The following is a 27,297-nucleotide window of genomic DNA, read 5'->3' on the forward strand; positions in this document are numbered from 1 at the left end:
ATATATATATATTAATCATTAATTTCTGTGAAGGGAAAATTACTTACGGGGGAACCTGGAACACCCTGGGGCCCAGGTTCTCCATCTAAGCCTCGAGCACCCTGTAAAAAAAAAATCAGACAAATAAAATTAAGTCAGTTATATATGACAAAGGCCACATCAATCTTTCTAAGGAATACCAATAGGCAAATGAAAAGGAGGTTTTGTGCTTCTCATATATGCTCTATTTGTCAGTGCAGCCTAAGGGTATTTGATCACATACCTCTGATATGAAAACACTAGTTTGCCTCTGCTCTCCACCCAAGAAGTAGTTAAACGCCATCTTAGCTACTCTACTGGATATTTAAACTGCATCCATTCACTATAAACAACGGTAACCCTACTCAGAGAATTTGGTAATCCTATTAGTAGAGCTACCCCCTTGGCATTCTCATTATGCCTGTGGGGATTCATTAATGGTGATGACCACATGTTGTTGTTGTTGTTATGTGCCATCGAGTCGCTTGCGACCAATAGAGACCCCATGTACAACAGCCCTAAACTCTGCTTTGTCCTGTGCCAATCGTACTTTTCTGACACTCCCATCCCAATTACCCCAGTCACTGAATCAATCCACCTCATAGAGGTCCTTCACCTCTTGCGCTGTCCCTCCACCCTCCCAAGCATGATGTCCTTCACTAAGCACCAGTCACTCCTCACAACATGTCCAAAGTATGTTAAATGGAGCCTCAGAATCCTTGCCTCCAAGGAGCCACCCGGTTTAACCCTTTCAAGGATGAATCTGTTTGTTTTCCTAGCAGTCCATGGTACTCTCAATACTCTTCTCCAGAACCACAGCTCAAAGGCATCAATTATCTTTCTATCCTCCTTGGTCATTGTCCAACTCTCTGATGCATAACAAGTGATTGCAAAGACCATGGTCTGTATCAGATGCACCTTAGTCCCCAGAGAGACACCATTGCTCTTCAGAACTTTGGAGAGGTCCCTAACAGCAGACTTTCCCATGGCAATACGCCTTTTAATTTCCTAGCTACTGGTGCCAAGAGTGTTGACTGTGACCACATAGACCACCCAAAAACGCAGCATTTCTACTGCTACAACTCAGGAATAAGGTGTGGGCAGGTAGGATTTCTGGGATTCAGGATCTTTAATCTAGAATCAGAATCAGAACTCAGGTCAATATCATTCAGAAGAATGAACTGTAATAAAAATCTGGGTGTCTCATCTTCCAATATGAAATAGATGTTTGGTTCAATTTAAATCAGATACACAGAGTAGCTGTTCTATTTCCTCAAGAGAGGATGGCATAACAACCACTCAGAGTTTTGTAAACCGAATTGTCTTTGAAATTATCTCTGACCTGGTTGTGGCATGTACACATCACCCTCTTGTTTTTATTGTAAGAATGCAATTTTTATTCTGGAATGAGAATCTGGTGTTTTTAAAATGTGACCTACTATGTCACATAACAAAATACAACCCTTTCTTTAAATCTTTTTCTCATCGATTAAGATAATGAGATGGCAGACGGGCAACCGATCAAAAGTCTCCTAATGAACAGAGTTGAAGTGGAGGAGTCATAAAATTAAATGGAAAGCAGTCAAAAGAGTACTGGTTAACTATAAGGCCAAGAAATTCAAGTGGACAGCCTGTGTAGTGAGAAGTGGAAATTAGAGAGACTTTGATAGAAGATTCAGACATAGATAGAGTCAAAGAACACAGCTGAGGCAAGGATACCAGGGAGCTTTGAAATTCTTTGATCCCTAAGATGTAGAGCAGAATAGAAAACATTCTACATTCATCAGGAAAGAAGAGATTTGCAAGGCCTGGGGGAAAACAGTTTAAATTCATTGCTCACCCTGTGTTACATAAGTGGAGCCCAGCCTTTGCATTATAGATATCTCTTTGGTGCACTCACTCTGTCATAGTGCTGTGTAGCACTAGCTAAGATCCACTATTGCTATTACTAGGTAACCACTCCATGAGTCTGAGTTCATGAGAAGAGCTTTTTCTTCCCCGAAAAAAGCAATTTAGTAGAAATCAGAGGAAATGAGACAGTTTGAAAACTGTCAAGCATAAAAATACTTCAAATAAAGAGCACATAGAGAAAAGTAATTGGTTTCAAATAAAAGGTCACACATTTGAAGAGATGATTTAAACCCAGATAAAGGGAAGGCTCGAGTATCAGCAACTTCAAAATAAATGGGATTTACTGTTCAATAAAGGAGCAGGCAAATACAGAATATTTAAGGTAACATGAATCTAGAAACACGAATAAATTCAATATGTTCATAAAAAATACAGTAATTTTAGAAAATAAATACTCTAGAGAGAATGGCAGACAGAATCAAAACACCTAGGAGCACCTTACCTCTGTAACTTGATTTGTGCCACTATTAGAACCTCTACTCAGAATATTATTGCTTTCCAATTTTTGATTCATGCACTTTTAACTTGTTAGTTAAATTTGTATCTTCTAGGCTGCAACACTTCCATGATACATCTTCAAAGATATGAACATGTACGGCTAAGCACAATTGATAACAGTGCATCTAAATTCCAAAATCAATCTCCATAATAGTCTATGTGTTTCCTACTGCCAAGGGGCCCTTTAGAGTAGTGAGAGAAGACCTTCACCCTGAAACCCACAGCGTCCCTTTTCAGCAGGAAGTAGCTAAGAGAATATGCCATCCCCTTTCCTTTATGAATCAGGGTGAAGTCTCTCTCAGGGAGGAGTGATAGGGAATGGCAAGGGACACACTGACAAAGGAGATTAATCAGAACTGGCTTTGACAAGCACTGTGGCAATTGGACAATTAAAACAGACATGGGGGGGGCAGAAAGAAGAACGAACTGGGGATGAGGGTGGAGAAAACAGTGCAACAATGAATGAATGAAAACCCAAAATCTCTGTAAATGTTCATTAAAACTAATAAAATTTAATAAATAAAAAAAAACACCTAGGAGCAGAAAGGGGAAAGAAATAAAAAGTCTGAAGTTGAAGGAAAGAATAGTAACTAAGGCAGGACTTCTGTTCACATATGTGTGCCTCTCTTTGAAATTTAATTTTATTTACTCAGCACCTACAATATGTACACTATTCTTCTTTATTTGTTCATAAAGGATTTTATGCTTCTATGTGATGTTGGCACAAAAATCCAGAGACTCTAAAGAGAATGAGGCCAGAGTAAGATTAACGCTGGTAGGTGAAGATAGTTCTTTTCGTTTTCTGAGGCAAAAAAGTGGGTTTTTCCAACACACATGCTAAGAGAGAATAACCTAAGAAAAAGTTGTTATTTTCTTAAACACAATAATTTTAGACATATTCCTATACTTGGTGTGTGTCTCTGTCTCTGTCTGTGTGTCTTTCTCAAAATTATAAAAAATTACAGAAAATTATAAAATATAACAGTATTGCTTAGGACAGTCACTCAATTCTTACCTTCCCTCAACTGTCCCTCAATAACACTCTGCCTTATTCCTCCAAGTCAAGCATTCATTGAACATCCATCCCTTCCTTTATATAAGGGAGCTTAGTGGCAAGAAGCCATGCTGCCAACCTCGCCATTTCCTCCATCAAGGTTACCTACTTCTTTCTCTGCACTCTCTCATACTTCTTGTTCTCAGGCTTGTGTCTCTCCTGCTTGCATTACAGAGAATGATCTCCTTGTTTGCTTCTCCCAGTAAATAAAAAACTTATTAACAGCAATGACCAGGTCTTACTCCTCTTCTACTCTTTCTAGTACCTTGCATAATGACTTGTTTTAGAAGTGCAAAAGGAATCTGAGACCAGGCTAGGGTAGGTTGGTATACTCTAGACAGAAGTGGATTATTCCTGTCAGATTCAGGGCTCAGCAGTCAGCTTGGAAGGTAATCATGGATAATCCTAGTATCCTTAGGGGAATTCTGCCTTCCTCACATCTTCCTTCCCACCCTTGCTTCACTTAACCAGTTGTACTGCAGATGCAGTGGGTCTGGGGAAAGGATTTTCTATGCTAATCATATTAAAGTCATTTACAATGTTAACTAGAAGATAATTTTTTAAAAAATCATTACTCTAATTCACCCAAAACACTTTAAAATATACATGGAAAGTACCATGTGTACTATTTCTGTCATCTATATTTGACATAAGTGCAAGACGTAGTTTCAAAATATCAAAAGAAAGTTCCTGAAAATAAGAAGTCAGTTTTAAATGGACAAAAATTCAAATATATAATACTTTTTTATATTATATTATTATAGTCATCCTCTTACTTTTTCTCCTTTGTCCCCAGTGATGCCAGTGATGCCTCTCAAACCTTGAGCCCCCTAGAAACATGAGAAGGGGAAAAAAATTGTATTTTAATTGAGATGCACATATCATCACAAAAGCTGAATCAGAGGAAGAACATGTTTCGTAAGAAATATGGAAACTTAAATTTAAGAAATAATTACATGTCAATTTAATTTAACTTAAGTATGGTATGAACAGGAAATGGTAATACCAGACAAATTTTTCTACTTTAGAAAGCCCAATAAGAATTTTTCTAATGGTACAATCCTATTAAAAACTTTGGAAGACACAAAAACTTGAAATTGGCATACTTACTGATAACAAAAAGTAAATATCATTAGTATAAGAGGGAATAGAATCATGTATTTTACTAACATTTTATTGACTTATATATAGAAATTATATTACTATTTCTACTTTTCCATCATTTGTAACATAGTAACTTTATAACTTGGAAAAAATGTTCTCTACCAATGTGTGCCATCAAAAACAGTAAGTTTCCAGGCTGACTTACAAAAGTTTATGATTTATCAATGAAGCTGTCATCTGTATTAGTCACATATAGGCACTATTCATCCCACATTTCTAGGGTAAAAAGCCTTCTGAATTCCAAAACAGAACAGTAGGAACCCATCCACCTTGTTCTATGCACTGGACGAGATAACCTCAAAACTGAGGCGTCACAAGTGTGACTTCCAGAATCCTTTTTCAATAGTGAGATTTCATTATTCTTGACTCTGGATCCACAGCGTTTAGGGCTCCAGAAATGGATCCTATAAAAGGGAAGCCTGGCTACTCTTTTGAGAGCTGTGACTCTTCTACGTGGTTACTTTACTAGAAAGCAGAATAACTCCTGCTAGTTAACTTGGTAAGGGTCCACATGGGGCTAAGATAAAGTAGCTTTAGGCCCGTTATTTCTCTGATGTTCCTATTTGGAGAAAAATGGATAATTCTATGACCAACTGTCCAAACAGCAAGTCACCAAAGATCAGTCAGGAGGGAGCAGAAATGTAAGCATGCAGGGATATGCACTTAGGTTAAAAAATAAGATCTGGCCATACCAGATTAGCACTGCTCTTTTGTGTGTAGTTCATCTGCTGACCTTTTTATGTACAAGAAAATTTAGAAAATTTAGAAAATTTAGAAAAATTTTAATTATCAGCAGTGACATGAAAACTTTCTGTAGTCTCTTAAGGTTACTACTTTGAGAGGTAGAACCTGTGTACAAATATTCCCAAAAGCACATTTTTTAAAATGTATCTATTTTGCTTTAGAAACCCTGTTACCATTGAGTTGATTCTAACTCATACATGACAGAGTAGAATTGCTCCATAAAGTTTTCAAGGTTGTCTTTATGAAAGCAGACTGCCCTGCCATTCTCTTGTGGAACAGCCACTGGTGGATTCTAACTGCCAGTTTTCCTATTACCAGCAGTGCACTTTTACTACTGATCTACCAGGACTCTTTGTTGTTGTTAGGTGTCATCAATCTGAGTATGGTTCATAGTGACCCTATGAACAACAGACCTGAACTCTGTCCTATCCTGTACCAATCTATCTCTGACACACTCGAGCCCATTGCTACAGTCACTGTGTCAATCCACCTAGTTGAGAGTCTTCTCCTTTGTCATCCCTCCCACTTCCTAAGCATGATGTCCTTCTGCAAGGACTAGCCTCTTTTAGCAACACGCCCAAAGTATGTGAGACAAAGCTTTGCCATCCTTGACTCCAAGGACCACTCTGGCTTTACTTTCTCTAAGACACATAAGTGCCTACGTAAGATATATCTTACAGGGCTCCTTACAGATGCATGTATGTTTAAAAGTTAAAATCACACTTTTGGGGAGCTCTGGTGGCCTAGTGGTAAGGAGTTGCAACTACAATCTCAGAGGCGCACGGTTCAAATCCACCAGATGCTGTGTCAGGGAAGGAGGGACAATCTCCTCCTGTACCAGTCAGATCAGATTTGACGGTACACTCACACAAAAATAATAAAATATAAAAAAAATTAAAAAAGTTAAAATCACTGAAGTTTACACACATTTGGACTTAACCATTCTCAAATACTAGGAGTCAAAAAACACTATCAATTTCTCCAACAGACTGCTTGTCCACTATAGATCTTAATCCATGAAAATGTGCTAAAATGTTGATTCCACAATCATGTCCTAAAGTTCTTTGTGAAAATTCTAAGCTTCTACCAAATTTTATCACATAAGGTATATATTCTTGATACTGTGTATCACTGTCTCTCACCCTTAAAATTATCCAGTTCCTTGTTGTTCCATATTTAAAGCCTCATAGAAAACCAGCTTCTGGTGTAAGCTCTCTGACTCCTTCCTTGTTGTTGTTGTTGTGTGCCATCAAGTCACTTGCAACTCATAGCGACCCTATATACAAGAGCCCTAAATGACGTTCTATCCTGTGCCAACCTCGCCATCTCAAATGCACTCATTCCTACCACTCCACTCACAGAATCCATCCATCTCACCAAAGGTCTTCCTCTCCTGGGCCGCCCCTCCACTCGGCCAAACATGATGTCCCTCTCCAAGGACCAGTCCCTTCTTGCAACATGCCCAAAGTATGCCAGATAAAGCTTCAGAATCCTTGACTCCAAGGATCAATCCAGCTTCACCTTCTCCAGGACAAACCTTTTTGTTCTAGCAACACAGCTCAAAGGCATCAATTCTCTTTCTATCATCCCTAGTCACTATCCAACTCTCTGATGCATAGCATGTAATTGTGAAGACTAGAGCCTGGATCAGGTGCACCTTAGTCTCCAGCCTTACATTGTTGCTCTTGAGTACGCTTGAGAGTTCCCTCACAGCTGACTTTTCCAGTGCAATTTGTCTCTTGGTTTCCTGGCTGCTGGTACCAACAGTGTTGACTGTGGAGCCAACTAAACTAAAACTGCTAACTATCTCAATCTCTTCATCATCCATACTTATGCTGCCAATTGGCCCAGTGGTGAGAATCTTTGTTTTCCTGATGCTGAGTTTCAATACATATTGGAGGCTGCAGTCCTTGACCCCCTGCAGCAAGCGCTTCAGGTACTCCTCAGTTTCAGCAAGCAGGGTTGTGTCATCTGCATAACGCAGGTTGTTGATGCCTCCATACAATCTCTTAAATATTCTCATGCAGGTTAAAAACAGAGATGACTTCTTACAGATTCTCTGACTGACTTCCTTTGGCTAGATTCACCTAACAGTAAGTAAACATTAATCTTCAAGGCTCTCTGAAGCCTTCTGAAAAGGTCAGTTGTCTAAGAAGTCAATCTCCCCCGGCTCACAAAAATAGTCCTTGACTCTTCCATTTCTGAGAATAGGGCCTGAGTTTATCTTTTGCACATTCCATGCCATAGCTAACTGAAATGGTCGACAAGTATTCTAAAACAATTATTCCCATTGTTATGAATCATTTTCATAATAATAGGTATAAAAATTCTACTTTCATATAGTACAAAAGTGATGCCCTTTGTGACTCAGCAAATATATTGACGTGCTCTGGTGTCCCGGATTAGCTTATTGCACATCACTGAACTAATATTCCAAAGCACCAGGGACTTTTTATTAAAAGGCACGATTATGGGCAATTAAGAAGGTTCGAATTATAATAATTGCATACCTGTGTAAATGAAATTAATCCAATTTATAATATACCTACTGCATATTCAGAGTATACAAAATGTTCTCATTATATCACAAGATTGTACTATAGAATAAGAGAGAGATTTCATTTCAGATTGCTTGGCCCTGGCACTTAGCAAATGAATGTATGTAATTATAGAAAGAAATTTCTGCTATAAAACACTGGAACATACAATGGTGACTTCTCCTATTTAAAAATAATGGTAATCTCCCAAAGCTGTCTAAATAGCAAAATAAAGAATGCCATGTTAATATAATAATGCTATTAATACAAATGCTAAATGGAAAATATTCCAAGAGTCATTAAAAACAGCTCTTTTCGTATCCCAGTTAAATATTTGTAAAGAAATACTTTACTGGAGGTCCTTGAGCTCCAACCTCTCCCAGTTCTCCCTGCATGCCTTCTTCACCCTGAAAAATAACAAACACACAACAAATGTTATCCTAGCAAAAGAACATAGAAACAGCCTCAATTGAACTCCATGTCATTCTACGAATTATTCTACTACACTTCTTTATTTCATATGGGGCAATCATATTCAACATTTAAAAAACATGATAGCTATGTAAACAAAGTCATCTAAATCTCAACATTTAGCTATAAATACCAGTAAAATTTTATGGGGTTTTTTTTCCTTTTCTATATAATATATACGCTCAATGTGTGTTTGTGTATGTGAACATGTTATTAGGAAAATATTATCATACTATATAAACTATTCCACAGCTTTTAAAATCATAAAGTATTTTTCAAAACCATTGTGTTTGCATTTTCACACTTCTTACTGTCATATTTACACTACAGACATTTTTAATGTATTTAAGTAACTATTTTTTCATGTGTTATACCATTGATGTCACTCATAATAAACAGATCTCCACCACAAAGTGTGTGTGTGTGTGTGTGTGTGTGTGTGTGTGTGTGTGTGGTGATCTACACTTTGCTGTTGTTGTTAGAGGCCATTGAGTCGAGTATGAACCATAGGGACCCTAATAACAACAGATTTGAACCCTCTCCTATCCTGTGCCACCTTCATACTTCCTAACACTTTAGAGTCCATTGAAGCAGTCATTGTGTCAATCCACCTGGTTGAGGGTCTTCCTCTCCTTCACTGATCTTCTTCCTTTCTGAGCATCATGTCCCTCTCCAAGGAACAGCCCCTCCTAGTAATATGCCTAAAGTATGTGAGACAAAGCTTTATCATCTTTGCCTCCAAAGAGCACTCTGGCTGCACTTTCTCCAAAACAAATTTGTTTGTTTTTTTGGCAGTCCATGGGCTGTTCAGTACTTTTCTACACTTTGAGTACTTTATAAAATTGTTTTATACGTCCACTGGTGTTGAGTTGATTTTGACTTTCAATGACCTTATTAGACAGAGAAGAACTACTCCATTAGGTTTTCAGAGCTATAAATCTACAAGGGAGCAGACTTCCTCAACTCAAGCCACTGACCTTCAGTTAACAGACAGACAAATGTTTAACATATGTGACACCAGAAAAACCTCACTCAAATTTATTTCCGTGGAGTCACCAACCGACTCATAGCTGACCCTCCAATACGTTTTCAGGGGCTTTAACTTGCATGGGTGGCTCAGTAAGTATGCCTCCAAGTCAAAGGCAGGTGGTTGAAATTCACCAACTGCTCCATGGAAGAGAGATTGGAACTCTCCTTCCTTACAATTTACTGCTTCTGAAAACCAGCTGATGGGTCAGCTACGGGTTGGATCCAACTTGATGGTACGCAACATCAACAACAAATTGTTCAGATGATTGCCCATCTTTCTTCCTTGGAGCTGCTGGTGGATTTAAACTACATGCTTTAGGATTGGCAGTGTAACTCCAAATATAGTAGAAATTTACCTTTATACAAGTATTTGACAACCTCTTCCAATACCAACTTTAGCAAGGTCATCTTTAACATATACTAAACTGTCAGATTGGGACACTGGTGGCAAGAAACTATACTGCAATATTAAAGGTACTGTTCAAACCCACAAAGCTGCTCTGCAGAAGAGAGATGGACAATCTCCTTCTGTGAGATCTACTGCCTCTAAAAACCCACTGAAGGGTCGGCTATGAGTCAGTTCCAACTCAAGGGCATACAACAACAACAACAAATTGTTAAATAGACTTGGTTCTAGATTCCCTATACTGTTCTACTAATCTGTTGTATAATGTCATAGTACACAATATTTTAATAATTGAAGTTGTATAATAGCAGACAGAATTTCTTTGCCTTCCTTTTTTTATAGTTAACTCTTATTTTTTCAGATTTTCCTTAATGTTGACCCTTTCATATGGATGTTAGAATTGTTGGACAACTCATCACAAAAATCAAATCTGCTTTGTACTAGGACCACATTAAATTTGTCTACTATGGAAAGAATTGAAATATTTGAACACTGAATCTTTTATTCTATCTTCAAACTATGTGTGTTTCTCTATTTAGTCAAGGCTCATTTTGTTTGAGGGGTTTTTTTAATCAGAAAGGTTTTGCTGTTGTGTTGTTTTTTTCTTTCATATCAGAAATTAGCATCTCCCATTTACCTTGTTCTAAACTATTTTGCCTGGAAGCAGGAGCGGCATCCACTTCTGAAATGGCTTGCCTCTGGAAACTCTGTACGAATAGTGCTCAGGCTGTTAGTTCATAGGGTCGCTATGAGTCGTCTATGACTCAATGGCATCAAACAACACAACAACAACAAACTATTTTGACCAGTTATCAATGGCAAAGAATCTTCTTACATTATATTTTCTAATTAATTATTACTTTTCAATTTTAATACTAATTTCATAGCCTATTATGTCCTTTAAGATATCAGAATATTCCAAAAAGAAGCCGAACTCCTGACCCTTACAGATATACTGTGTTTTTTATTTTGAAGAAAGTTATTTTCTCATTGATAATAAGATTTCATTTTATTCTGATAAATATGCTAGTTCACATTTTCTATGGTAATAGATACATTGGGAAGTTAATTATGGGAAAATTATTTTTAATATTTTTTACATAATTACACAAAAATTCCATTTTTATTGTGTCTTTTACACATTTAAACTTAACTACCTTCTTTCTACAACTTATATTTTCACAATAAAAAAGAAAGTTAGCAGCAGCAGTAGTAAAATGGAACATTAGAACATACAAAACTAAGAACTAGTCTATACATAAATCATTTACACTTAGTTTTTTAATAATTTATGTCTTCAAAGTTTTCCAGAAGAAAACAGATCTACTGAAGATGGAGAAAGAGATGAAGGGCAGCCTAAAATAACCGAAGAACAGTACATCTATTTCACCCTATGTGGTAGTGTTATTATGTATCCAGTTATTGTGGGTATACAAAATTCTGTAATGGGCCTTACTTAATATTGGCAATCCCATTGTTTGGGCATACTTAATTTCGCTTTTGTGACTCCAGCTTTTAAAATAAACCTAGGGGAGCTCTGGTGGCCTAGTGGCAAGGAGCTGCAACTACAATCCCAGAGGTGCACGGTTCGAATCCGCCAGATGCTCTGCCAGGGAAGGAGGGACAATCTCCTCCTGTACCAGTCAGATCTGATTTGACCGTACACACACACAAAGATAATAAAATAAAAAAATATTTAAAAAATAAACCTTGAGATACATTAAAAGTAATTAATAAATATTTTTAATAATAAATTACAAATTTTAAAATTCAGTGGAAGAATTGAGCACACAGTAAAATTATCAAAGTATTAAGCTTTTTTCCCCCTAATATTCTCCAGTCTAACATCAGGAAGCCAGTTGTTTTACTCCAGATATATAAAATGGCTCAACTAAACAAAGCCTAAGATCCAGAGCCCTTTAAATTTGTAAGTAAGAAAAGTTTTTCTTTTTAAATAAACAACCAAACAGTAATTAAAAAAAAAAAACCAAAACTCATTGCTCTCAAGTTGAAATCAACTTGTAGTTAAGCCTCCAGCAGACAGATTTTCAGAGGCTGTAAATAATGTGGGAGGAAATGATGCAACTTTCTCCCAAGGAGCCACTGATGGATTCAATCAGGTTAACAGCTTGACTCTCTACACACTATACCACCAGAGCTCCCTTAAAAGATAATGTTGTTGTTATCTACCATCAAGTTAGAGCCAACACATAGCTGTTTCTCCAGTGGACTTCCAGAGGCAGTCAATCTTACAGGAGACTGCCCCTCCCACAGAGCTGTTAGTGGATTAGATTCATGTGCTTTGAGTTGGCAGCACAGTTCCTTAACTTTTTTCCCCTGGTTATTTGAAGTTGCTTAAAAGACTGATTTAAAAGATTTCAAGGATATTAATGCCTGAAAAGATTAATCAGTATAGCTCTTGACTTCCAAAGAAAAAGACTAATCTTCTGGCCAGTGTTCAATAAAAGTTATAGAAAAGCATAGTAAAAAATATCTAGGGGATGATTACTATTTGGAATAATTTTAATTTGAGAAATACTGTCAAATTAATGAGGACAAAAATTCTTATATTTAGGAAGTCAAATTCTTTGATATTTAAAGCCAATTTGCCCTAGTGCGTGAAAAGAACAAAATCAGGTAACTTCATTTTGGATTTCAGCCTTGGTCTTTCTGTGGAACATGCCAGATTCAACATAAGTTGTGCTTGAACTTTATTTTTCTATTCAGATAATAATCTCTATCACAAACCCCCAGAAGACTAAAAAATCTATGTTATATTAAAATGAAGTCAGAAATAAACATCAACTATTTCAGTACTAGAGATAAGTTATAAACTAATTACCAACTGTTCAGTTTGCTACTCTCAGCAAGACTTGTCATAAAATTTTACACTTGTCATAAAATTTTGTTCAGTGGAATGGAATGACTAGCTGAATAATGTCTGATGATCAGAGAAATCAAGGAAAAAAAGTTGAGTGTAATTGATTTGAAAAGTGTAGAGACAAAAGAAAGAATTAAAATGCAGAACGTTTCCTCTTTTTTTAAACTTGAACATTTTAGATTACTCAGTCACAATGTTGACGTGTTTACTGAAGACTTATCAGTCATCACTGAGAAAATAAAGAGGGAAAAATGCATTTCTTTAGTCCTTATAATTTCTTAAAATTCTTTACAATTAAATAATCAAAACCCTCTACCATAATTTACACATGAAATAGCCATTTTCTTACCTTATGTCCTTGTCTTCCTGGTTCACCAATTTCTCCTTTTGCTCCTTTATGACCCTATTAAATACAGAAATAAATAAAAATTGTATTTGATTCAACACAGAAAGTGATCAGAGGGCTCATAACATGACTTCACTCATGACTGTGTCCATATACTACTAAGAAAATGGTAAGACCACCAAAAAAATTAGTGCCTTAGATGACTACAATAATCCATGAATATTAAATGACTGTTATATATAGTAAAAAATCCATTTTAGTGGGTAGTAAATAATTGCTTTACAATAGTAAAACACTATTACCTAATTCAAGGGCATGATTCATTCATAAGTGCCCACTGTTCACTAGATTTTCATGTCCCTAACTCTTCTCTCAGTTGCGCTGAGGGACTTTGTCTTCAGCTTAAGTAATTTACTGCCTGAAGGGGAGAGTCCTCACCCATTTCATCTGGCCATCCCTTGTTCTCTAGAAACTGCTCTGAAAGCCATTCTGCCTTCTCTATACTCATCTTTTCCCTCAAAGAAAGAAGGGTTGGTATAAGGTAGACCTTTCCAAATGCACAATGTCTGTGGAGAATTTAAAGTGTGTTGTTGTTATGTGCTGTTAAGTTGCCTGCAACTCATAAAGACCCTATGCACAACAGCCCTAAAACCTGCTCTATCCTGTGTTAATCTTTCTTACCCCAGTTACTAAATCAATCCATCTCATCAAAGGTCTTCCTCTCTTGCGTTGTCCCTCCACCCTTCTAAGCATGACGTCCCTCTCCAAGGACTAGTTCTTCATTGCAACATGCCCAAAGTATGTCAGACAAAGCTTCAGAATCCTTGCCTCCAAGAAGCAACCTAGTCTCACCCTCTCTAAGACAAACCTGTTTGTTCTTCTGGCAGTCCATGGTATATTCAGTATTCTAGCCCATAGCTCAAAGGCATCAATTCTCCTTCTATCCTCCCTAGGCATTGTCCAGCTCTCTGATGTATGGCAAGTAATTTCAAAGACTATGGCCTGGATCAGGTACACCTTAAATCTCCAGACTGACATAAATGTTCTTCAGTACTTTGGATAGGTCTCTGACAGCAGACATTCCTAATGTAATTTGTCTTTTCATTTCCTGGCTTCTGGTACCAAGAGTGTTGATTGTGGGGCCAAGCAAACTAAAGCTGTTAACAATCTCAATCTCTTTACCATCTAGCATGATGCTGTCAATCGGCCCAGTGGTATCTTTGTTTTCTTAATGTTGAGCTTCAATCCATATTGAAGGCTGCAGTCCTTGACTTTCTGCAGCAAGTGCTTCAGGTCTTCCTCAGTTTCAGCAGACAGGGTTCTGTCATCTGCATAACGCAGATTGCTTATGAGTCTTCCTCCAATCCTGATGTTACATTTCTCCTAACAGAGCCCAGCCTCTCAGATAATTCTTTTCTGCATATATATTGAAAAGGTATGGAGATAGGACACATCCCTGGCATACAACCTTCCCAATTTTGAACCATGAAGTATTTCCTTGCTCTAATCTGACAACTGCCTCCTGGTCCAAGTATTGGTTTTGCATAGGCACAATCAAGTGTTCTGGATTCCCATTCTTCTCAAAGTCAGCCACAGTTTTTTGTGATCCACATAGGCAAACACCTTTGCATAGTCAATGAGATATAGACATTCCTCTGGTGCTCTCTGCTTTCAAGTGTAGAGAAAGCAGTAACGTGCAGTTAGTGAAATCATATAGCGTGGAAAGAAGATTCCCATCTTTTCTTATCAGGATGTTCATTCTCCAAGTAACATGCTTTGGACAGAGTGGTGTTAGACTAAAAACAATTGCTTTTTTTAAAATCCATAACAGTTAGCACTCTCTGGTCTCCAGCTACTTGTAGGCATGCAAATCAGCATGGTCTTGCAAATCGTCAACTGGTGGCGGACTAGGATAAGAGAAAGAGTGTTTCTCCACTGGACAGCAAGATTTGAAGTAAGCAAGATTTGTGGCAAAATTTGAAGGAGACCCTGTTTGTAAGACCCTGGTGATGGTAGTGGGGAAACTGTGGCATGCTGTAGAGAAACTGTGGCAAGGTGTGACCTCAGGCTTCTTGCATCTGTGCTGGCTACAGTTAAAGGTTTTGCTGTTCTTGCCAGATGCTTGAAGGAGAAGCTGATTTATAACTGCTCTAAGGCAAATGATGCTGGATGATTGAAGAAACCAGAGGCTTCTTGAATTTGTGTTGCTGAAACCAGAGCCTGGACTAATTGAAGAATTGTGCACTGGAACTGTTGGGCTAAAATTTGAATTTTAATTATGAGGTATTCTTTGTCTCCTCCACTCTCTGGCTTGTTTCTCTAATAAACCCCACTCTTGATACACAACTGTGAGTCTGTGAGTCAACAATAAATAGACAATCTCTTGCTGCTGGTTGGTGCTAGAGGCACCATGGGGTTGGGATATGAGCTCTCTATGCTTTCTACTCTGGGGTACTGAGAGACTGTGCTATTCCCACACTCTGTGGCACTATCAGAAAAACACTCACAGCCCTATTCCCCCATGTGCCATTTTATACAGGCTTACTGGCAAGAAACTGCACTGCGATCATGAAGACACACTGTTCAAGGCTACCAGCTGCTCTGTGGTAAAAGGATGGCAGTCTCCTCCCGGCCTCTTAACTACCTCTGAAAATCCACTGGAGGGTCAACTATGGGTTGGTTCCTACTCGATGGCACATAACACATAACAAAAGACAGGCAATAACATATGTAAAATGTGACCTAAATGTACCAAATTAAGTTTGCCAAAGTTTTCACCCTTCAGAACATTTCTTGTTTGAAAAAATGCAAAAATCTTTGCAGAAGAGAAAAAGAGAGAGAGAGAGAGAGAGAGAGAGAGAGAGAGAGAGAAAAGACAGCAACCCAGGCCAAGTCTTCTGTAATCTTGGGAACCCAGTAGAACTCCTTTAGCAGGGAAAATAGTGCCTTGGGGTATTTCAGATCATAGCAGACCTCCATCCATCTTCAACTTCTCAAAATCACTATATACTCAGAAACTAAAGACAGAAAGGCATTGATCTTCAGCATTTGGCATTTATTTTGGGTTTTATGGCAAACACTGAAATAATTACAAACTACAGAGTAAGAGAAAAACTTTAAAAAAGTCTCTCCCTGATCATTTTGTACAGTTTTTCCATTTTTTTTAGACTCTAAAACAGTTTAGCATACATTATATGCATAATTCCCCCAACTCCCACCGTAGGAGACAAAATTCTGAACCTTGGGTTGGTGTTCTCAGTTTTCTCAGTCCAATGCGTTTTACTGGCATTTCCTCTCTGAACTACAGAGGAATTGTATAATTAAACATCTGTGACTCAGTAGGAGCACCTGTCAGGAGTGCCAGCTGATTTTCTAAGACTGAATAAGCACCATGAACACAGACTTTCTGTCACAGATTGAATTGCGCACCCTAAAAGATTATAATGAGAAGTTTCGGTATTGATAGACCAGCATATTTGAGAGCCTGACGCTCTGTGCCAAAACTCCACCCACATTCCACCTGTGCATCTTTTCACCATCATTTCTTTTCACTCAGTAAAAAAAAGCTCAAAAATACCTGCACACAGCTATGAAAACTAAGTTAAATCATTTTAAGCTAGAAGGCACTTAGTCTGGTAGATAAGCCTTCTTACTTTTAGAAGTTAACTACTCTGTGTTTTTCCTGATAAGACAAGAAAAAGTAAAATGTCTAAGATCTCCTAACTACAAAGTATGATTAGGGAGCTCTCGTGGTCTAGTGGCAAGAAGCTGCGCTGCAATCCTGCAGGCAGGTGGTTCAAGGCCACCAACCACTCTGCAGGAGAAGGATGGTCAATCTCCTCCTGTGTGATCAAGGATTGACCCGATGACGATTGACACAATAACTGGGGAGATGGGATTAAGTGTGTCAGAGTCAGTGAGACTGGTTCAGGATAGGTAGGGCAGGGTTCAGAACTATTGTACATAGGGTTGCTATGAGTCGCAGAAGACCTGACAGCTCATAACAACAACTACAAAATAAATGTATTAAAACACTTTACCTTTGCATTCAAGTTCACCTGCCCTTTTTTCTTTTTACATATTCAATAGTGTATTATTTTAAGCAGTTGAACAGAGAGCTCTAGTGCTTTGTATGAGAAAGAGTGAAAAAGCAAAGCATTGTGTGAAGGGTCAGAGGCTAAACAATGGTTCTGCCCAGGGAAATGTACAAATATTCAAAAGATCTACTTTCTACAGGTCAACAACTCCAGGTCAACTTGATTACTACCAAGGTCAACCACAAAATTTTTAGTTTTAAAATCTAATATTTGACAGAGAACAACAATAATAAACTGATATAACATTTAAAATATTTTTTTAAGTTCTAAATCATAATTCCTATACTTGTAAATATGGCCTTGTTTGGACATAAATATTTTCTGTCATGTTAATGAGTCCATATAGTGTAGAAGAGGTCTTAACTCTTTTGTTGTTATTTTGTTTACTCCAGTCAGAACTGATTCATAGCTGTCCCTCCAGCAGATTTTCAGAGGCAGTAAATCACTGACCATCTTTCTTCCTCAGAGCAGCAGATCGATTCGAAGCACATGTCCTCGGACTGGCAGTGCAGTTCCTTATCAATTCAGAGGTGTCTTAATCACAGTAGAGAATAGATAATAGGCATACACGGAAAAGGTCATGAAAGAAACCCTGTACAAACTAAGGCAGGTCCAAGGCCGCCAAAAAAGAAAAAACCTTCCCTAAAGCTAAGCCTGAATTTGGACTTCTCACCTCTAAAAGTATAGACAAATGTCTGTTCCTTCAAGCCACCTACTACGGTATTTTGTTTTGTTACCACAGTACTAGGAAACCAAGACACTAATTTACTCCATCTAAGTGGAATATCTGCACCTGGAAGCAAGTGCTTAAAGCAATGGCTCCATTTTTTCCCCCTGTTGATAGTCTCTGAAAACAAAACATTCTAATTATGTCTCTTACCCTCATGCCTGGTATGCCTGGATATCCTGAACGACCTGGTGGGCATGAATTAGGACACTGTCAAAAAGAGAGAGAGCATATAAACTAGAGACTTCACTCCTTGGCATGGTGGTAAATTTTAGGGAATTATTTATTTATCAAATAATCCTAATAAACTTTTATTTTTCAACTTGGAAATATCTTAAGCTTATAAAAAGAACAGAGAATTTAACAAACCTCACATGTATCTATCATACATATTTAATGAACATTATTGTCATACTTAGGTCTAATTTAGGCAAGAAATAAAATGTTTACATAAAATCTATTATACATTACTATTTATTCTGACTTGATCCGATTTCCCTCCCCACTTCTACTGAAATAATATCCCGAGGTTCATATCCCCTTGTAAGACAGACCAAAGTTACATTTAATGACATTTACCAATATCATTTTAAATTAGCCTATAACTTACAAGATTTACAGGAAATTACTTAATTTCTATTTCCTAAAATCAGGGTGCTGTAGTAAAAAGCATCCCTTACTGTATATTCAACTAAATATTTTATAGACTAATAAAATTATGAAAAGATGATTCTATTTCTATATTTAAAAACTATTTCAGTCTGGGTATAAACATGCCACCAATTCACTAGTACTGTAAATCAGTCATTTGAGTAAAAATGAAGCACAAACTTCTGAGTCTTGATTGGCTGTTGTAGATTTTCTCAACCCAATGTTTTTTATTGGCATTTCCTCTCTGAATTACTAAATGACTTAAAAGTCAGTTTATCAAAGATTACATAGTCTTTGACTTACAATGAAATTTAAAAAAAACAATCTTACCAACGGATCTCCGTCATGAAGGCCAATGGTTCCCTAAAGCAAATAAAATATTAAGGTTAAAAACATAGTAAAATAATTATGTCAAATCTAATTAATAGTAGCTGTCTGGGTAAACACCTATTTTTCAATAAATATAATGAAAAGTGTTGTTGTTGTTGTTTGTGTGCCTTTCTGTTGGAACCCACCCATAGCTGACCCTCCAAAAGGTTTTCAGAGGAAGTAAATTGCATGGGAGGAGATTGTCCATCCTTTACCCACGGAGTAGTTGGTGCATTTGAACTGCATGCCTTTGAGATTACAGTGCAGTTTACCACTAAGTAAAAATCTGACTAGCATATATACCTTTTGAAGAGCCCTAAATTTCAGTTGATTATTGCTTTCAAGAGATTGAAGTAAGATAAAATAGGCATCAGAATAGAAAATATGGGGATTCTGAATAAAGTCAAGATTGTGGATTACGAACTTAAATGTCTTTTTTAAAAAATTCAAAACCATTGGAAAAACGAATTCATTTGAAAAATTTCCTTTTATATACCCAAATTTGAAAACTTGATAAATCACAAACATCAAAGAGCTTCAGATATAATTAGAATAAATTTTCCTTCCACTCTCAAATTATTTTAATTCCTCTACTTTTCTGACCTAAAAAATAACCATAATCTCAGTGAGTGAAGAAAATTAGTAAGCAGTTTGGTGATTTACAATGACTATTCAATCACAATTTTCAGAAGAGAAATCCAAGCCACAAATCACTTACGCTAGGTCCTGGAGGGCCAGGGGGGCCAGGTGGTCCTTTTCTCCCAGGGTCACCCTAAGGTATTTGAAAATTGCAACACATTGTTATACACATGTCAAAACAAAGTACACAAAGCTGGTGAAGCATGAGAGAATGGTATTACTAGAAACCCCTACAGAGTTCAGCCATGCACAGACCTGCCACCAAAATCGATGGGAGGCCCATAATCCAATCAGCTCTACAAAACCAGAATCATAAAGGCATTCTGTTTTCACTGAGGTAGCAAAACATGACAGAGACAGAGAGTAAAATAGCAAACCCAGTTCTTCTCTGTAGGATGATGACTTTATCCACTCTGAAGGCCAACTGGCAGCACTCTAAACTTTTCAGCTCGATTTACAGAGAATTCAAAGTAGCCAATATAGGCAATGGCAACCATAGGGCGGAAAAAAACAAGGTTACTTCACCAAGAAGTCCTTGTCCAGCCCAAAGGGTGGCATGAAAAGTTGGCCTCTATAATGCTGGAGGTCACCAGCCTTGCTGGTGCTGTTCACTCACAACCTATCACTTGGGCTGTCATTATCTTGTAATTGGAACAGAAGATCAAAGATGACTAAATTCAAAGCCATTAAGATAAAAAATGGGTTCTAATGAGTCATGAAAGTTCTTTTCTGGCATATTTTCCAACTTACTATTTTCTACCATAAGAAGCTCATATTAATATCTTTTTTTGGAGTTGTTGTTGTTGTTGGGAATATACACAGGACAGCCCAACATAAAAATTCTATATCTTGCATTCTGTGACATTGATTACACCCTTCAGGTTGTGCACCCATCCTCATCCTCCTTTCTATATCATTCTTTCCTCATTTTTTTATATAGGTAGTCCCTTAGAAAGTGCAATGTGCAAGACAAACATTCTTTACTATTTAAACTAACCCAGCTTGGTCTTAGAAAGATTTCAGGGAATACTGTTGGTTTGAAGATTATCTCAAGGCAGGTTTTTCAGGGGTTCATCCATTCTCTGTGGCAACAAAAGTCTGAATTCCGTAAGAATTTAAAATTCTTTTCTGCATTTCCACCATTTAAATTAGGATTCTTCTCTAGAATTTTGTGTCAAAATACCCAATAAGAGTAGCCAGACGTCATCCAATTCTTCTGTTCTCAGGGCAAAGGGAGTAGTTGTTTATAATCTTTTCCTTTTTATTAATTTGTTAAGTAATAAACCTTTCAGACAAAATGAATAGTAGAAGAGTAAGAAAGGTATACCCTATGAGGTTAATTTCATCAATGAGTTTATCATTATCTACTTTTACATAACTATTGCATATTTTTCAAATATTTACTGAATATTAACATGAAACACTTTTACTGGCAATTTGAACAATACATTCTACAAAATTCAGATTTTTATTAACTAAAGTTAAATTTTGTCGGTTCACTTATCATTCAATAATCTTAATATAAAATACATGTTAATAATATTAAGCTATTTAGCATACATTTCATGTAAATGGTTTAATTAAAAAGATAGTACACCCAACCCTGGCTTTAAGTCTATAAAATTCTGAGGACATTCTTTGACTTGCTCTCTACATTTGGATGTTGGGAAGAACAGGTTAGCTTAGACTCTGGGGGTAAAATTAAAATCACTCTGCGGAAAACAAGGTAATAGTAGTATTTTTGGTATTCATCAATATTATGAACTGGAATGAAATTCATCTGTCATTTTGCGGTTTGTAAAGAAAAGAAGTTAGGTAATTTGCCTTGACAACAATCTTTTCTTCAAATAGCACATGTCTATCAAAATGTCCTGAGATACTCACAATTGATCCAACTCTGCCCAGTTCTCCAGGGAGTCCTGCTGCCCCAGGAGGACCCTAAAATCATCACATCAAAGACGCATGGTAATTTGCAGGCATTTTTTACAATCTAGTATAAATGATACCAATTATTCTAAATAATCAAATTAAAGTGATGTATCTATGCTAGCTTTGGTTTCATATAAGACAATAACACATTTGATCAAACTTTAATTAAATTAATAACAATTCCTTAACTAGTCAAGTAGTTCATTTATCAGAATAGAGGTGCTGTCATTAGCAGCTACCTAAGATCATGTAGATAAGATACTATAGACATCACTAAGTAGAATGATAGTTGAGAGAATAAGGTTAGGATTTGATAAATAGGCCATTTTAATGGATGATGTAAAAATTAAGAGTCAAATGACACTTACAGGGGGTCCTGGAATACCACGGCCCTAAAAGATAAAAATGAAATTACTTTATGACTTGTAGGTGTGCTGCCAACCCGAAGGTATATGATTCAAATCCATCAGCTGCTCAATGGAGAAAGATGGGCAGTCTACTGCAATTAGATTGCTTCTAAAAACCCACAGGAGGTTCAGCTATGCATCAGTGCCATTTGATTGTAGTGTACAACAAGAGCAATTTATACTCAGGATAAATATGGGCAAAGACACGACTCAGTTCTATAGTAAACTGTAAACTATACCACAAAATTAATGCATGCTGTTTACATTTAATAAGCATTGCATTTTTAAAAGCACACATGCTTTTGTTTCTAAAAGGAGCAGAAGATTGTTTCACTTCTTCAAACATCCCTTTGATTCCAAACTTAACAGTAATACTTCTTCTGAAAAGATTGTTAGGAAAATCAGAGTAAAGAAGTAAGTCATGCTTGACTCCAGCAAATTCACCAGCAACCACAAAATCACAAAGAGGCACATCATAATTTGGCAGTTCAAAGGCACTGTTGCTATTTTGTACCATTTCATATCTGCTGGCAATGGTGAACACTATGTGTCAACTAAGTTAGACCACAATTCCCAGCATTGTATGATTGCCCTCCATTTTACAGTGGCATCCACTTCCTAAGTAATATGCCTCTGGAAAAACTATGAACTTTGAGAAACAATAATAGTTACATAAAGCCTTCAGGCCTTTTGTTCATAGGGTCGCTGTGAGCCATGCTGGACTCCATGGCAATCAACAACAATACAGTGTATATCTTGATCTTTATACATTAGTAAGGCGAGTTTAGCATAGAATGTACCTTGAGTTCCACACTTACTCAAGTCACACCCTCACTCTGATGTAAGGGGAGATTCCTAGGGAGTGTGACCTACATTCAGTAAAAATACAGATACTGTAGCAAGGCATTCCTTTGCTGTGGGTCTCATATCTGGCTCATCACCATCTAACACCCAGTTCTTGGGACGTGGGCTAGCAGTCTGTCATCTGATCTGCCATTTCTGGAGGATTTGTGAGCTTCTACAGGTCAATGAGTCACACAACAGCCTATATTCTGACCTGCCGATAATGGGTTCATCAACTGCTGCAAACACAGATCAGGAGAAGCCTCCAGTCTGACATGTGACCCATAGATTTGAGACTTGTCAGTCCTCTCAATTGTGTGAGCCATGAACCACTTCCTTAAGGTAACTGGCCATTAATAGATAGATTTGTTTCACTTCTTTTGCTTCTCTCAAGAACCCAGCCTAAAACATCTACATTAAAGATAGTAAAGTGATCTATTCAACTCATAAGTGTTATTTAGACTCTTCTCCAGAAAAGCATTCAATACAGAGAGGAAAATGAGGAGGGGAAGGGTCAGAAGCTAAGTCCTTTGTACAAATAGGACTAAATCTATAGACACCAAATCCACTAGGTAGAGAAAATAAGTAGTGTCTTTCGTGATATAATCTATGAGATTCTATTTTAATATGCTCTATTTTATTTTAAAGCTAGTCACTCAGCCTCTTTCTTTATAACTTCTTAGGGACACCAACTTGCATCCAATCAACGATTAAAATGACACCTTAGTCATTTTTTATACTCCTTATTATTAGCACAGGGTCTACTATGTAATAAATATTAATTAAATGCTTGTTTAACTTAATAAAAGTAAACATCAATCACCAAGAACTGCCTATTCCTGCTCTTTGCTTTACACATTCAATCTCATTATTTGTTTCTTCCCTTTATTGGCAAGGATGTTTTTAATATAGCTGCATATAATGCTATATTAATGTTAGTTTTTTTATGCCAGATTCTCTCCTCTAAGATATCCATATATGAAGCATCTGGTGGAACCAAGGCACATTCCCTGATAATTACATTATATTTTCTTATTACTTTGTCAGTCAAAACAAGTAATTTCACGTAAGCAATATGATTTAATTATAAGTCAATTTTTCCAAGGCATCCTTTGAAAAATCAGACATTTGAGCATTATTATATTATTATTAATATGGATCAATTTGGGAAATAGGTGCTATGCTTGAAAATAAAACAAAACAATAAGAAATTTCATTAACAGAGACTCAGCTATTTGATAAATTTCACTAAGCACCTTTAAGGCATTTCTGTAAGATGTTGAAATTTGAGTTTAGGAATATTAGAGAAAGGCCAACAAGCTAGTCATTTCTGAAAATATGTTTACATTGGAAAAGCTGACAGATACTGAAATGTGGAAAAGAAAGCAGTACAAACAGGGAAAGGGGAGGAAGGAAAATACAGACTTATGACAAGAACAGAAAAGAAATGAAGAACAAGATAGAAAAAGCAGCCTCATGAGAATCACATCCTCTTATAAATACGATTCTAAACAAATCTGCCAAATTGTGAAATATACAGAAGGACTATCCAGAGAATGAGGTGCACAATCATTTCTGATTGTTGTTATATACCATGCAGTCAAAATTAACTCATAGCTGACCTTGCAGTAGGTTTTGTTGGGTTGGTTGGGGTTTTTTTTTGGTGGTTTTTTTTTACCCCTGCAGTGGATTTTTATAGGCAGTAAATCACACAGCAGTTGATTACCCACTTTTTCCTCCAATGTAACAGTTGGTGTATCTGAATCATGTACCTATGTACTTTTGAGTTCATGGCACAACTCCTTGCCACTAAACCACCACAGATCCCTAGTATCTGGTTAGTTGATTTAATTAGAGAGAAAACCACTTGTAAAGAAAGGGATATGATGCCACAGTCTAAAGAGTAACTATTTCGATTGACTGTTGTTTGAAAAAAAAAAAAGGAACAAAAGGCTTTCTTTCTATGAGACTGGAGGAGTTGTCCACTGGGAACTGCCATGAGCAAATAAATATGCATATTGTAAGCAATACATTCAAGTATTTCTTAAAGTTTTCTACTCCAGAAGCACAGTAAGGAAACTTACCATGCAAGATAAATTATTAGGAGTAGGGGATGTGGAGGAATTAGAAAAGATCCAACAGGGACCTGAAATAGCCATAGATCAATGCCGATTCATTTTATAGAACACAATGTTCGTGGGTGATCATTTAAAACACAGTGTGAATGTAGAAATGCATGAAACACAGTGTGCATGAATGATACACAATGTATTCAAATTCTGTATGTCAACCAATAGAAATAAAAATAAAGTGGAGGGGGGAAAAGGGGGAAAGTTGTTATTCATTCCTTTGAAATTTTATTATGTAAAAACCTCCATTTTAAATTTTCAATGGCAGGACTTCAGCAAAGATGGGAAATGTTCCATTTACTTACTGGAAATCCACGAGATCCTGGCACACCAGGTTCTCCCTTAAAAAAAAACAAACAAACATTGTATCTCATTTTTTAAGCACATGTAATTATATAAACTACATTAATATTGAGATTATTTAGAAACTTACATCTTTGATTTATAAGCATAATTTTAGCTAAAATGTGTATTTTAGCTGCTTCACAGTTTAAAAATTCACTGGTTTACAAATATTTTAATAAAATTACACTTTGATATTTAATATCAGGTTGCCAACTTACTTTCTGTCCCCTCGGTCCTACAGAACCAGGGGATCCATCAGGTCCTGTTAATCCCTAATGAAATAAGATAAATTATATTAGAATTATATTAAAACTATTCTAATATCCTTAGGCTGCTAAGTGAATTATTCCCTTTTACTAATTATCTCTAGAGTGTTTACATATATATAATGCAATGTATAATGAAATTATATTATTATGTTCTCATTCAAAGACACCATTTAACATGAAATGTCTTTGTCAGACACATTTTATGTTGATAAATTGTATCATACTTCTAACTTTGTACTAACTACATCATTTACAACTTCACACACATACACACACACATTTACCCGACTTGATGGCACCTAACAACAGATAGATAGAAAGAAAGAAAGATAGATAGATAGATAGATAGATAGATAGATAGATAGATAGATAGATGAGAGGGAGATACTGGTAATGGCCCTATGTGTGTCAGAGTAGAACTATGCAAATACTGAGGTTTTTCACTAACTTTTTATCACCATTTGAGTAAAAGTTTATAGAACAAATTAATTTTCCACTCATTCAGATTTTGTTTTATGATGCTAATTACAGATCCCATAAAGTAACACTGTTCTTCCCACCTCTTACCTGTGATTCTTGTTTTCCTTCATCTTTCTCTCCCACCCCCTCCTGTTTTCTGAGCATTTTTCCCGAGCAAATGTTGCCATTTTGAACTTGCAGGATTGATTGCTCTAAGAAATAAAGGCCTTGTTGGCACTACTGCTGATCTTCTAAGCATGTCTATTGTTTGCTCAGAAGTTGTGCCACAAGGTCTCTAACAGGGTTTTCTTTGGTTGATTTGAGCTATGGTGGTACAGAGGCACAGTCCATAGGGAGCTGCTAAGCAAAAGCTGTGCCTGTGGTGTTTGGAATCTGCCAATGGCTCCTTGTGAGAAAGATGAGCAATTCCCTCCCATGTAATTTAACAGCCTCAGAAACCTAACAGAGGGCAACTATGAGTTGGTTCTGACTTGAACATCTATGAGTGAGTGAACCTTAAACTGTCATGTTAGCAGCCAAACCACTAACAGTTTACACCATCTAGTGTTTTATTTATTTATTTCTGCTTAAAAAAATCAACATAACAGGAGGTAAAGGAAATGGGAAAGATTTGGCAGGGATCTGAAAAGATGGGGTAATTGTAGCAATAGTCCTACGGTGTTTAATTTTATAAAACACAATGTATGGGAATAGTTGTTTGAAACATATGTCAATGAAGGAAAGTGAGGGGGAACTCTGCATTTAAAAAAAATCAACATTACAAGTATAATACTCCAAGTTTGTTGAGGCAATTGTTCTTGATACTACCATTGCCGTAAAATGAATCTGTGGCTAAAAATTTGGCTTCCCTAGATTATTGTCTAATCTGATCCAGCTGTCTCAACTCTGCCTGACCTGTAAAAACCTTGGCCCACTTACATTATCAACAGCTCAGTGAGGCATCTCTTCATCTTGCAAATAGGGCATGTTGGTCTATCCATAAGGTGGCTGGCTACTCTCACCACTAAATTAAGCCGATTCAGTGACCAAAAGAAAAGTGGAAACTTCACCACCAAGGAGGAGGAAAGAGCAGAAAACGTGTAGCACAAGTCTTTCGAGGCCAGAAATCCCTGTGCCAGCAACTGTGTCTTGCTGGTAACTGAGAAGCTATCTGGACTCAGGGACGGTATCTACCTGTTAATTGAGAAGCTGTACTGTCTAAGGGATTGTATCTTCCTATTAACCTGATTTATAGCCTGGTTACTTTTCTAATAAACTCATAACTGTAAGTATGGCTCTGTGAAGTTTGTGTGGTCATTGCAATAACTTTTGGACCTAGTAAGTGGGCACAGGAATATGGGAAGGCATGGGAAT

General features: G+C 36.9%; 1 protein-coding gene across 1 annotated transcript in view; it reads right to left on the reverse strand.

Annotated features, from left to right (window-relative positions):
• Window positions 1–27,297, reverse strand: part of COL9A1 (collagen, type IX, alpha 1) — a 126,799-nt gene that overhangs the window by 56,027 nt on the left and 43,475 nt on the right. The window contains exons 11-21 of the mRNA XM_006899479.1: window positions 25,414–25,467; window positions 25,156–25,191; window positions 21,840–21,863; window positions 21,427–21,480; window positions 19,622–19,675; window positions 18,865–18,897; window positions 18,037–18,093; window positions 13,063–13,116; window positions 8,280–8,333; window positions 4,258–4,311; window positions 48–101 (exon numbers count right to left, since the gene is read on the reverse strand). Of these exons, the coding sequence (XP_006899541.1) occupies window positions 48–101; window positions 4,258–4,311; window positions 8,280–8,333; window positions 13,063–13,116; window positions 18,037–18,093; window positions 18,865–18,897; window positions 19,622–19,675; window positions 21,427–21,480; window positions 21,840–21,863; window positions 25,156–25,191; window positions 25,414–25,467 (528 nt within the window). The remainder of the gene's footprint in view (window positions 1–47; window positions 102–4,257; window positions 4,312–8,279; window positions 8,334–13,062; window positions 13,117–18,036; window positions 18,094–18,864; window positions 18,898–19,621; window positions 19,676–21,426; window positions 21,481–21,839; window positions 21,864–25,155; window positions 25,192–25,413; window positions 25,468–27,297) is intronic.

The sequence above is a fragment of the Elephantulus edwardii genome, unplaced genomic scaffold (genome assembly GCF_000299155.1).
Source record: "Elephantulus edwardii isolate Elephantulus edwardi_28Jun2011 unplaced genomic scaffold, EleEdw1.0 scaffold00258, whole genome shotgun sequence".
Classification (NCBI taxonomy): Eukaryota; Metazoa; Chordata; class Mammalia; order Macroscelidea; family Macroscelididae; genus Elephantulus; species Elephantulus edwardii.